A 13,533-nucleotide genomic window follows, 5' to 3' on the forward strand; every position below is an offset into this window, starting at 1 on the left:
GAAAATAGTTTATTTTTATTTTTTGTTTTAGTTTGTGTCATTACTGACATTTTTCAGTTTCCTTTGTTGTATTCCATTAAATGCATATCATATCACCTACCAAGAATCACACCGTATTTAATTCACTGGTGGGCACATCTTCATATCTTCATTAGAGGGGCACCTAATTGATTAATTCATCACATACTGTGGGACACTGTATCATAGATGTATCATAGATGTTTTCTATTTAAAGAGCAGAAGGGTTTCTATTATCACATTTATCAAAATTTTCATGGAAGTGTAAGGCTGCGTATTGCCAGGACCTTGGCAATAGGGTATGCATGAGGATCTAGGGGTTTACAGCTCATTATATCTCAATATATTGAGATACTGTAAGCAGCATAGTATCTTATTTATAAAATCTAAATAAAATAAATGTTTACAGTGGGTTTCTCACAATGAAGTACAACATTTTTATCTAGCAGCCAGTGTTAAAACACAACACTAAATAAAACACTGTCAGACTCTGAATCACTACATGTTTGATAATAATCAATTATACAATATATCAGTATTTTCTTAAAGGTGTGGTTGCGCTAAACTCCACTTTTTCTTGATCTTTGTGAAATACAGTACATTTCCCTAAGTTGTATATGATGCTGCACATGAAATTCTTCCTCAATGTCTATTGTCTGCAGTAGATAGTAAAAGAAAATATTCCGAAAAACGAGTCGATCCGATCCTGGACCTGTACTACTCAACTTTGTGTGTAACTTCGGCGGCACGGTGGCTTAGTGGTTAGCACGTTCGCCACCCAGCCCTGGGGTCTTGGGTTCAAGTCCCTATCTGGGTGGAGTTTCCATGTTCTCCCCGTGTCAGCGTGGGTTTCCTCCGGGGACTCCGGTTTCCTCCCACAGTCCAAAAACATGGAGATCAGGTAAATTGGATACTATAAATTGCCCCAAAAAATTGAATACTCTAAATTGATCTGGTGTGTATGTGTGACAAATGTGTGGTATGTATGTAAGTTGTGTGGGTGTAAATATGATTGATGACAATATGATTGTGCCCAGATATGGATTGGCACTCTGTCCTGGGTAAATGCTGTAGTGCTCGATGCAGTCCTCCAGGTGGACGGTCGTTTCCGATTGAGAGTATGCTGTGCGCTATTGGCTGCCGCTTCTCACCGGTGTGTGGATGTAATGTGCTTGTGTGTAAAAAAAAACAAACAAAAAAAAAAAAAACATGGAAATTGTAAAGCGTCCTTGGGTTTCTAGAAAGGCGCTATATAAGTTGAACTTCATTCATTCATTCATAACTATAGGTTTAAATAGGATCTCCAGTAGATTTGGCGTTTTACAGAGACTGTTAAAATTTTAAAACAGGTGGATCCTGGTTTGGATTAGAGGTGAAAAAACAGACTTATATCTAGTTATTTAGCATTATGGATTGAATGTGTCTGTTTTTTTATGTGTGCGAGAGTGTGTAAGGGTCTTGGTACAGTGAATGGTTTCAGTTGAGTAGTACAGGAAGGGTGTGACGCGAGGCTGTAGAGAAGTGACTCGGCTTCCTAATTTCCTGCTGTGGTAAAATGTACTAAGTACAGCTTCAATTAGTGTGTTTATGTAAGATATAAAGGTTTGTGTGTGTGTGTTTTTAATAAATACAGTTGTGGTCAAAAGTTTACATACACTTGTAAAAAAACATAATGTTATGGCTGTCTTGAGTTTTCAATAAGTTCTACAACTCTTATTTTTCTGTGATAGAGTGATCGGAACACATACATGTTTGTCACAAAAAACAGTCATAAAATTTGGTTCTTTCATAAATTTATTATGGGTCTGCTGAAAATGTCACCAAATCTGCTGGGTCAAAAATATACATACAGCAACATTAGTATTTGGTTACATGTCCCTTGGCCATTTTCACGGCAACTAGGCGCTTTTGGTAGCCATCCACAAGCTCCTGGCAAGCTTCAGGTCGAATGTTTGACCACTCTTCTTGACAGAATTGGTGCAGTTCAGCTAAATGTGATGGTTTTCTTGCATGAACCCATTTCTTTAGCACTGTCCACATGTTCTCAATGGGGTTTAAGTCAGGACTTTGGGAAGGCCATTCTAAAACCTTAATTCTAGCCTGGTTTAGCCATTCCTTTACCACTTTTGATGTGTGTTTTGGGTCATTGTCTTGTTGGAACACCCAACTGCGCCCAAGACCCAACCTTCGGGCTGATGGTTTTAAGTTTTCCTGCAGAATTTGGAGGTAATCCTCCTTCTTCATTATCCCATTTACTTTCTGCAAAGAACCAGTTCCACTGGCAGCAAAACATCCCCAGAGCATAATACTACCACCACCATGCTTGACAGTAGGCATGGTGTTCCTGGGATTAAAGGCCTCACCTTTTCTCCTCCAAACATATTGCTGGGTGTTGTGGCCAAACAGCTCAATTTTTGTTTCGTCTGACCAGAGAACTTTCCTCCAGAAGGTTTTATCTTTGTCCATGTGATCAGCAGCAAACTTCAGCCGAGTCTTAAGGTGCCTTTTCTGGAGCAAGGGCTTCTTTCTTGCACGGCAGCCTCTCAGTCCATGGCGATGCAAAACACGCTTGACTGTGGAGACTGACACCTGTGTTCCATCAGCTTCCAAATCCTTGCAGACCTGCTTCTTGGTGATTCTTGGTTGACTCTTGACCATCCTGACCAATCTCCTCTCGGCAGCATGTGATAGCTTGCGTTTTCTTCCTGATCGTGGCAGTGACACAACTGTTCCATGCACTTTATACTTGCGTATAATTGTCTGCACAGTTGCTCTTGGGACCTGTAGCTGCTTTGAAATGGCTCCAAGTGACTTCCCTGACTTGTTCAAGTCAATAATTCGCTTTTTCAGATCCACACTGAGTTCCTTTGACTTTCCCATTGTAGCTTTTGTAGCTGAGTCTAATCACTGGGTCAAATGAGCCCTATTTAAATGGGCTCATGAGAAGTCAACAGCTGTAGTCAATCAGAATCACTTACAAGAAGTGAAGAGGCCATGACATGAAGCTAATTTGATTGACACAACTCGCTACATCACCAAAATTGACAAATTTTGTTGCTGTATGTATATTTTTGACCCAGCAGATTTGGTGACATTTTCAGCAGACCCATAATAAATTTATGAAAGAACCAAATTTTATGACTGTTTTTTGTGACAAACATGTATGTGTTCCGATCACTCTATCACAGAAAAATAAGAGTTGTAGAACTTATTGAAAACTCAAGACAGCCATAACATTATGTTTTTTTACAAGTGTATGTAAACTTTTGACCACAACTGTATGTTATGCATGTAAAGTGTATTTCTTATACATAATATTACAATAGCATAAATGCATAGCGCAATTACATGTTTTTAAAGAAAAAAAAAAACGAATCATAAATAAAAAATTTTTTTTTTTTTCAAAGAAAGTACACATACTAACTAAATCGTTTGAATGGGCTCTCCCCGCTAAGAAAAACATAATGAGTAAGATCACAGTCAGCAGAAATGATTATATTATATAACTTTGTTTTGATCAGCGAGTAGTTCATTTGATGACCATGTGATATCATGTGATGTTAATCACATGCTGTCACTGCTCATGTTATCCCATAAAATTACAGAATATTCAACACACAGAGATTTATTTGAAGATGACAAACACTGCATAAAACACTGTGGGTGAGCAGATCACTGAATAGAATTCAGCTAAATTCAATAAAACATTAATTATATGAGGAACACATTGGAATATCCTATATATTTTTTGTTTAAAATTTATTTTATTATACTTCATGTTGCTGATGGCTTAGATGTGCATGTTGGCATGCTGTGCCCCTATGGTCAGGAGATTGCTGGTTTGAATCCTGGTCATGCAGCTTGCCATCAGCTGCTGGAGCCCTGAGAGAGTACACACACAATTGGCCTTGCTCTTTCTCTGTGTGGGTACAGTACAGTAGATGGCACTCTTTCCCCTCATCACTCCTAGGGTGATGTGGATCAGCACAAGGCTGCGTCTGTGAGCTGATGTATCAGAACCGAGTCACTGCGCTTTCCTCCCAGCGCATTGGGATGATACTCGGCAAAAAAAACATAAACCAAAGGAGGCGGAGTCTGGCTTCACATGTGTCGGAGGAGGCGTGTGCTAGTCTTCTTAACCCTCGTGGTGTTGGAGCATCAGTAGTGATGGAGGAAGTGGGTCCTAATGAGTGGGTTGGGTAGTTGGCCTTGTAAATTCGGGGGAAAATGGGATAAAAATGTAAAAAATAAAAGAAGAAAGAGGTTATTTTAAATTACTGTAGTGAATAGTGAATTGAATTTGAGCACAATAGCTGGAAAAGGGGTAGATTGTGTCTCTGATGGCGATGTTGTCACTCTGCTAGTGGGTTGTTCATGTGTTGCAACAGTTTGCTGCGGTCACTGACGGGAAGGAAGTTCTCTCTCTCTCTCTCCATTCTTGCTAATTCTCTCTCTCCCTCTCTCTCTCTCTCTCTCTCTCTCTCTCTCGTTGTTGACTCACTTATCTCCACCTCTCCCGCTACAGAGAGAGACGCGTTCCCTTAAAAGGACTTATTTGCAATCCAATTGTGATACTCAACACTGGCATGACGGCAGCTCATTAAAATGTAAATGTTTGTTTATGTGATAAATCTCAGGCTATTTTTGGGCCAAATCCACTGTGCAGATTTACAGGACCTTCTATATTATTCAGTGAAAAGTACAGGACTGCAGTTAATGATAACTTAACTGGTTAATCTATACAGAACAGAACTGGAAACAAGCCAATTTTAAACCCTATAAGTAATGCTTGGCGATATGATACAAAAAATAATATCACAATACAGGCTACAGGTACAAAACCCTTTTTCTCTGCAGTAAAATAACTTATTTACACTCTCTCTACTCCACTTAATAATTCCAGATCAGTAACAGGAATCAACCTTAAGTCTGCAGGTTTGATAATTGACATAAAAACTAGACAAACATAAGAAAACAAAAGGTTTGGAGGAAAATACTGATTTTAACATTAAGTTTAGGAAAGTGGCAAATTTATGATCGTTCATTATATTTTTAAAGTTACGTATTTACTTTTTTTTTAATAATTCCTTTTACAATTACGATTATAATTTCTAGTAATGTTTATTATCAAACATGAAACCTTTTAATGTAATGCTTGAATATCATCACTGTCCAATAAAAATCTCAATTTTTGTACATTTTTTATAATTGCCAACATTTCTCGATGAATGGACCAATAGAAATACTTAAAAACTTTTTTTTACATTTACTTCCATTGAATGTTTAGAAGGTTTTTTTCTCTCTCCTGTAAAGTCGCTGTTTTCGAGATGCTTGTTTTTCATTAGACAGCGACGATATAAATCTGTATAAATCAGACAGAAAATTGACAAATACTGGCCTGTTAAGGGGTTGACCTCCTGAGATCTGGGCTTTTGCTTGGTGTGCATTTTTAATTTCTCTAGCTATTTTGGATTAAAATGATCTATCATTGATTTGATTAAAATGACTTGTGTGCTGTTAATTCTGGAGAGCAGCACGTCACCACAATTCTTTACTGGTTATGAGAACATGGATTGTTACGTAAACCCAGTTTTGTGAACACAGCATTTCCTGTCCCGGTGCCCACAGAAAAAGAGAAGTGACGGCTTGAGAAAGACAAAATTGGGGAAGCACATTAATGCAATAGTAAAAGAATACAAAAAAAGCATATAAAAGCATTTTGTTTTATGACTGGAATTGGAGAATTAGTATTAGTATTTGCCTTTTACTTTGCAACCACTGCTGTAAATACAAATCATAAATGCATAACTACCCATGTGATCAAATCTGTTTAAAAAAAGACAAAGTTTTTCACAGGGTTTCCTTATTTTCTCACACTACTGAGCGCCTTATTTCTCATCTGTGTCTACCAAACACACTGCCAAATACTGGTAAGCTCGTTTCCCATGAGAATTTAAAGGGTGGGGGTGCTGTGGGAGCTGTGTCTGGCTGGTGAGATCACACTCTTAAAATGGGTGTAAATACAGACTGGTGTGTGTGCAGTTACTCATGCTGCAGTAGTAGCACAGTTAACTCTACTGCACTGTTCCATTGAAGGATTCTCCAGTGTTAGACACTCCTTTTAAAGTTCTCCTTCTGGTAAAATCCTCTTTTTTGTGTTGTTTGTAAAATACAGCCGGTCTCTCTAAGTTCTGAGTTGTTTATGATGCTGCACATAATGAAACTCTTTCTCAACCTCTTCCTCATTGTCTGCAGCAGCTAGTAAAAGAAAATATTTAGAAAAACGAGTCGATCAGGAAAAGCACCATGTCTAGGACAACCTGTGAATTAGTATTCATGGCCCCGCCCACTTCGGCTTGGGACCGCCCACAGGCAGAGCTGAATCCGGGCAGCAACACCGTCTTATCAGATAGGAGATAACTAACAGCGCTAGCAGCAGCATGCAGTTCATTCCTGTGTTATTTGTGCGAATGACAATCAAAGTACAATTGAGTTAGGTGTATGATTAGAACAGTTCCCCAATGTAAATTTTTACTTTCTGGACCTGGACTAACCACCTCTGTGTGTGAGTAACTATAGGTTTAAATAGGATCTCCAGTGGATTTGGTGTTTTACAGAGATTCTAAGACTAGGTCATTGGCTGAACTGCACTTAGCAGGGCATTATTGCACATTATTATTATTATTATTATGTTGTAAAGTAACATATGATGACATTGCAAAGACTGTTATTAGTGTAAGAAAATCTTTATTTTAACATTTTTCTAACTGTTGTCTGACCAGAACTAGACATTTTAAAATGAATAAAAAAAAACATAGAATGAGACCTTTAAAGATCCCCTGCTCCTGGTTAGAATTCCTACCAGTGTTAGCTGGTCCCACTGCACCTTGTGGTTTAGGCTCAGCTTTCATCTGTGGCAGCAGTTGTTGGTCCAGCACATTCTTCTGTAGTAGTGTTAATGATGCACACTCAGCAGATAGTGCTCGTCATTAAACTCTACTGTATGTGTTATATTGTCAGAATCATTCAGCCAGTTTCTTAAACTTAATTTTGTTTTGCACTCATTTCAGCCGTATAATCGCTAAAGCTATGAACAAATGCTGTCTCTAATAATTTCAGAAAAGTGCAGTCACACACACACTATGTACAACACAACCTTACCTAATTTGAAGAATGGAGATCTGAACTGTATGATTACTGTATTTGGACAAATGGAGGATAATTTGGATTCATCAAAATGAGCATCACTCCAGTATTCTTGCTTGTGAACCTTTGCAGTTTATTTTATTTGTGCATTTTTCACATTTAAATACACCAGATTATATAACTAATTTATAACGAATGTTAAAGGTGCAATATGTAATTTGTCCTATAGGTATGCTTATCATAAACTGCCTTTTGCTGACATGCTAAAGACCATAGACCCTTTATGAGAGAGAGGCATTTTACCACCCACCTACTGCCTTGTAGCTTCACTAAATACCACTAAATCCTTATCTGGATGGGATTAGTTTCTCAGGGGGTTCTGGGGTAATTTTCTCCCTTTTTTACAGGGGATTTTTATCCTCTGTGATTTTATTCCTGTCCAGAACGGTCATGTTCCTGTTTTTCTCAGACGTCCTCTGAGAAAATGACAGGCTGAATTATCTACTGTTTTTCTCTGAACTCCGTGCTCCTCCGGTAATTTTAGTCCTGTCCGGACGCACATCTCTGAGTTTCGTCTCCTCGCGTTAAATAAAATACCTATTTGTCCACTGCCGCGCACCGTAGTCACACTTTGGGCGCGCCACGGTTTCCACAGAGATCCACAACAGGGAGTGGATCGAGAAAGCCCAAAAAACTCACTGGTCTTCCTGTTTTTACAATCACAGTCCAGATACAGAGTTTTATCACTAAAGAGTAGAAGTGTGAAATATTTTCCACAGATGCCCTCCTGAGAAACTAACCCGTCCGTATAAGTCAAATGTAAGAATTATTGAATCATTCTACTGTTGGGTAATATTAGCATTAATTATACATGTATTTAAGAGAAAAAAACAATGCAGCAGTATTTAAATGAGTCTTAATTCTGCTGTTGTCTGTGTTTGTGGTTTTATTATTTCTAATAATGCAAAACGATGTTAAAAACAATAAAAAACGTGTTTGAAGAGTTTTTAAGCTATTAAAAGATTTAACACCCATAATTCCTCTTTCAGGCTGAGAGTCGATTGGCAGCTAAAAGAGCAGCCAGAGCAGAAGCTCGTGAGATCCGGATGAGGGAGCTGGAGAGACAACAGAAAGAGGTGAGATCAGAAAAGAAAAATTCACACTGTTCTCATAATTTCCCATTATATATCTACTAGAGACAGATTATATCTGTCCAGTATCATTTATTTTACTTTAATCCTGGATACATGGAGATATTTGGAGTGCATTATTATTAGTAGCATGACATATCTGTTTCAAATCTGATAAAATTCTTGTATAATTTATTTTTCTTAGTAAGGGGTGTGCCATATCATATCATATATACAATAAAATTTATTTTCATTTTGTTACAGTAGTGTATTCTTGAAATATGTTTTTTATATTTAGTATTTTGTCATATCACCAAGAGTATCATTATCGCGAAAATACCGTGAAATATCGTGATATTATTTTAGGGCCATATCGCCCATCTTTACTTTACAGAAATTCTACTCACTGTTAACTAAGGGAAAACTGTTTTTGTTGCTGTTGGACTGTTTTTTTTTTTGTAAATACTTTAAATTATTAAAGAAAAACATTTCTGAGCATGATAATGCTAAATTTAGTGTACTTTATTGTTATAGAAAATAAAATGTATTGCAGTAATAACATGCTTAAAGTGATTCAAATTAAAGCATTATCTCATTGTCTTTTTATTAAGTGTTTAATTATAGAATATACAAAACAATACATAATTGCAGCCCTACAGTACTGTATCTACATTTTGATGTTTAACCATTTTAACATGGCAGATAAGTTAAAACCAACATGTTCAACATCAACTAATAGTTATACGCTCAGTAAGATAGAGGGTTGATCTAGTTTTTGTTTGTAAAACATGAATTGTTTTACTTTTTTTTTAACTTTCTGGCTCACTTTTGATCTGTCTCTTATTTTCTTTTTCTGCTCTGTCTGTTATCTTCTTGGCTTGACTCCTGCACCTCCAACCTTTCTGCCTTTCTGCTTTTCTGCTGTCCATCCTTCCTGCAGATCTATCAGGTTCAGAAGGTAGGATGCTTTGTTTGTCTGATTCTGGAGCATCATTTGTGTGTTTATTTCTTGTTTAATCTGTAGAGTCTAAATAGACATTACCCTTCAACTTGTATCAACCCTTTACAATGAAAAGAATTTACATTTCAAATTGAAATTATCACTTTCAGAAAGTGATAGATGTATATCTTGTAATTTCAATTTCAAATAATGTAAAAATAATGACTTTCCCATTTAGAAATAGGAAAGTTTTTAAATGGACAAGGCTTGTCACAATGCTCATTCCTATCTTACACCCTGTCAGCAGTCTATTTTCACACATTTAAAATAGTGTTGGAGTTTAGGAATATATCTACACTGATTGGCTTGGTGGTCTGGAAGTGAGGTGTGTTCAGGTAAATATCTGGCATGTTGCTATAATGGCTGTGGAAAACACAGGTGCGCCACTGACCGATTTAAACCCTAACAACCGTCAACAGTCAGCCGTCCATAGCTATCTACTTATACTACACATACACAAACTCGTCACACATACACATCACCAATAAACAGAAGACAAAATAAAATAACATGACAGTTTCCTCTGCTGAGATGTGCAAAAACACCACGCTGTTAAGATAAGAAAGTGCCAAGTCAGAGCTCATCTGGCTCTTAAAGGGAATTGCAAGTGACGCACTGATTGGTTAATAAAGTGAATTAGTCCATGCTTTTGTGCGTTTTAAATTTCATCTATAAAATAGGTTTCATAATGTGTTATAGTAATTCAATAAATAGAATCTAAATGTTTTTAAACTAATTTATTCAGTGTTTTACTGCTGAAACCTTTTTTTTTTACTTTGATGAGATGATTTTTTTGCTTCCCTTGACTCTTCTTTTCTCTTCTCTTCTCCTGTTTCTCACACTTCTCTCTCTGGTGAATCCTGTTCTCAGAAGTACTATGGATTGAATAACACGGAGAGCAGATGGGGGGATATAGAGCAGTGGATGGTATTTTCAGCTTGAGTTGAGATTATGTTTATATTTCAAAGCATGAATCTAAAACACTTTAAAATAGTTTTGTTTGTGTTTTGATTGGTGATGTACATTTTAAATACTTTTGTGGTAATAATTCTAACAAAGCATGCGTTTAAGGTAGGAGTGCATGAAGAGATGAAAAATTCATACATAGACATTTTCATTATACAAAATATTTATAAAATCGTTTTTAACAGACAAAATGGATCAACAGTGGTAGATTTTTTTTTACTCTTATGCATGGCACAGTAATGTTCATTCAGTTTTAAGCTGCACATAATCCAGTTAAAGAGGACTAATTACACTCTTTGTAATGAAATGTACAGGTATGTCTGTGTACTTTAAGGACTGATAATATAAGTATACAGACATATAATTTGAATTAGATAAGAACATTGATCTCATTTTGAATCTCACATGCCTCTTGTTATTCTTTAATATATGGGTATAACAGATCTGATGCCAGTATAAAAATAATCTTACTTTGCTTTTTTTAAAGCTAAATTCTAACCAGTAGTATTTAAAACTCTATCTCTGAAGGATTAGTTTTATATTACTGAAGGAAAGGGTACCAGCAGAGCCAACTTTTTATACTTTTATACTTGTTTTTGGCACATTATTAAATTTCCCTTTTTCACATTCCCAGTAGTTTCTGATACAAACTCCACATAATTTAAATAAATGTAAATAATTATAGAAATGTTGTTTTCTTGTTGTTTTATGTGATTTATTCAATATTTAATTTAATATATAGCTTTGCTTAGAGTATTACAGTCTCAAAACTTATTGTAAGTTCTTGCCAATACACAGCCCTGCAAAACTAAGATCTAAAGCATGATTTAAAACATTATAGGATCTGTCAGGTCTGTCAGTACGCATGTTGTTCTGTGCCCACAATACACAGTATTGCTATTTGCTTATTCCTTGCTTATTTCCAACACTCTCTGCCTTTTTTTCCCTTATCTTTTTTTATATTTTTATTTTTAACTCCTGGTTTTATAGGAGGACAGTGAGCGCTATACACGTCACTCACACAGACACAGCTCGGTTTGTATATTTCCTCTTCTTCCTTTAACCTGAATCTTTTTTTCCTCTTGCTTTATTTAATTGCTTTATCGATCTATTCTTCGATCCAGTGCGCTGATATGAACAAACAATTTCTGATGTATAAAGGGGATTAACCAATTATAAAGGAATCATAAAGGCTCTTGACTTGCAACATACGAACTAAAAATGTTTTAAAGTGTCCGTGTTCAGGCTTGAACCATCATATACTGTATAATGTCAAGGACACTACTGCTAGCTTGTTTTGCAATGTCTGTGATTTTTCAATTATAATATAAAAAAGCTATAAATAAACTCTGTAACAGAAATTAAGTTATTTGTGCTCCTTAAGCATGTAGTGCCGGTAAAAGCAGAAGTTTACACAGGTGACGTTTTTTTTTTTTATGGGCAGAGCAAATCTGATGTCTGTGCTGATTGTGATCAGTATATGATTTCTCTGTATTTATCTCTTTCTGCAGCTGTCAGATGATGAAGATCAGACATCAGTGGTGAGCAGGAGCAACCAGCAGGTTGGTGGCCGTCTTATCTGTGTGTAAATATTTTCCATGAATGTCAGGTCTATTTGAACAGATTCATTCGTTAATGTAACATTATGATGCATTCATAATGCATTATTGTGCTTTATTTATCGTGATTATAATGCATCATAAGCTGTGCTTATACATCTAGGTTTAAATATCGTATATATGTCCCTATTAATATATTCCCATAATGGACCTGTGTAACATGACTTGAAGTGTACAATAACTTGCTATAAAACAATACAAATTAATATGAGCTGTTTTAATATTTAACATGAGTATTATTTATTCTAAAAAATAGAATACCATAGAAAAGTTACTTTGTTTCAGTAATTCAGAGGAATTCAGTTCAAAATGTAAAACTCATATATTATATAGATGTATTATAAACAGAGTGATCTATTTTAAGCGTTTATTTCTTTTATTTTGATTTAATGATTATGGATTACAGCCAATGAAACCCCCAAAATCAGTGTTTTAGAAAACTCCAATATTATATAAGACCAATTGGTACTTTTGTTTAACAGTATGGGCAGTGTGCAGCCAAGTCCTGCTGGAAAATGAAATCCACATCTCTATAAAAGTTGTTATCAGCAGAGGGAAGCTGTAAGATATGAAGTGCTGTAAAATTTAGCTGGAAAACAAAACTGCACTGACTTTAGACTTGATAATAAAACACAGTGGATCAACACCAGCAGATGACAGACATGTCTCTCCATTAAACCATCACTGATCATCAGTCAATTTTACATTTCATTTAAAGAAAATGAAGGGATCAGAGTCTGGAGGAAGAGTGGAGAGACACACAGTCCAAACTGCTCGAGGTCTAGTGTGAAGTTTCCACCAATCAGAGATGGTTTAGAGAGACATGTCATCTGCTAGCTATTGTGTGTATGTTTTGGGCTGCTGTTTGCCACCCAAGATGATCAAACATTTGTTTTGAATACCTGTGTATAAGCCTGATGGCAAGGAATCTCGTCACACCCCTAAAGTTAGTCCAGCATTACTGGTTTTGAGAGGTGTGTGTGTTGCTTCTTTAAAATGCTGTCTGTCTTTCAGATTTAGAGCCTTATTTAGAGACAAGTGCAGAAAAATATCCCACTGAAAAAAAAGATAAGCATATAGTGCAGTTGCGGTGTGGTGTTGGGCTAATCTTATTTCACATCTTTTATTCTACTATTTTAATTCTATTTCCTGTTCTTTTCACTTCACCTTTCTTGTCTGTTGTTTTCTGGCTTGCTTTTAACACACTCTCTTTCTTTCTCTTTCTCTTTCCTGGCTTTTCTGGTTCTTAGCTCTCTGAGTACAGTGGTTATTTTGGTTCAAGTTCGAGAACATCTTCCAGAGTGAGCTCCAGATGTCAGAGTCCAGTGGTGAGCGCTCTACACCAGGCAGAGAGTGTGGTTAGAGTAGCTGGATGTATACAGACTTAAAAATAGCTTTTAACAACAAAATAATTAGGGCTGCAACTAACGAATATTTTGATAATCGATTAATCTGGTGTTCTTTTGCTCGGTTAATTGATTATTAATCAGACAAAATTAATCAGACAATTTGATTTATTTAGTATTTGTACTACTTTTGTAGTGGTGGTTGCGTTTCACTGCAGTGTTAGTCGCTAAAAAGCATTCAGTCGAAGGCTGGATGTGTGTCAGTTTTTTGGCCATATGAAAAAATGCTGTTAACACAGGGTTTGAGG

General features: G+C 36.3%; 1 protein-coding gene across 7 annotated transcripts in view; it reads left to right on the forward strand.

Moving 5' to 3' along the window:
- LOC103029480 (leucine-rich repeat flightless-interacting protein 2) overlaps positions 1 to 13,533 on the forward strand; it is a 37,488-nt gene that overhangs the window by 9,171 nt on the left and 14,784 nt on the right. For 2 of the 7 annotated variants that reach the window (XM_022665676.2, XM_022665682.2), the window contains exons 2-7: positions 8,214 to 8,300; positions 9,235 to 9,252; positions 10,165 to 10,221; positions 11,251 to 11,295; positions 11,772 to 11,822; positions 13,130 to 13,207. In XM_022665676.2, the coding sequence (XP_022521397.2) occupies positions 8,214 to 8,300; positions 9,235 to 9,252; positions 10,165 to 10,221; positions 11,251 to 11,295; positions 11,772 to 11,822; positions 13,130 to 13,207 (336 nt within the window). The remainder of the gene's footprint in view (positions 1 to 8,213; positions 8,301 to 9,234; positions 9,253 to 10,164; positions 10,222 to 11,250; positions 11,296 to 11,771; positions 11,823 to 13,129; positions 13,208 to 13,533) is intronic. The other 5 variants (XM_022665678.2, XM_022665677.2, XM_022665680.2 and 2 more) reach the window with 5 other exon arrangements.

The sequence above is a fragment of the Astyanax mexicanus genome, chromosome 11 (assembly GCF_023375975.1).
Source record: "Astyanax mexicanus isolate ESR-SI-001 chromosome 11, AstMex3_surface, whole genome shotgun sequence".
NCBI lineage: Eukaryota > Metazoa > Chordata > Actinopteri > Characiformes > Acestrorhamphidae > Astyanax > Astyanax mexicanus.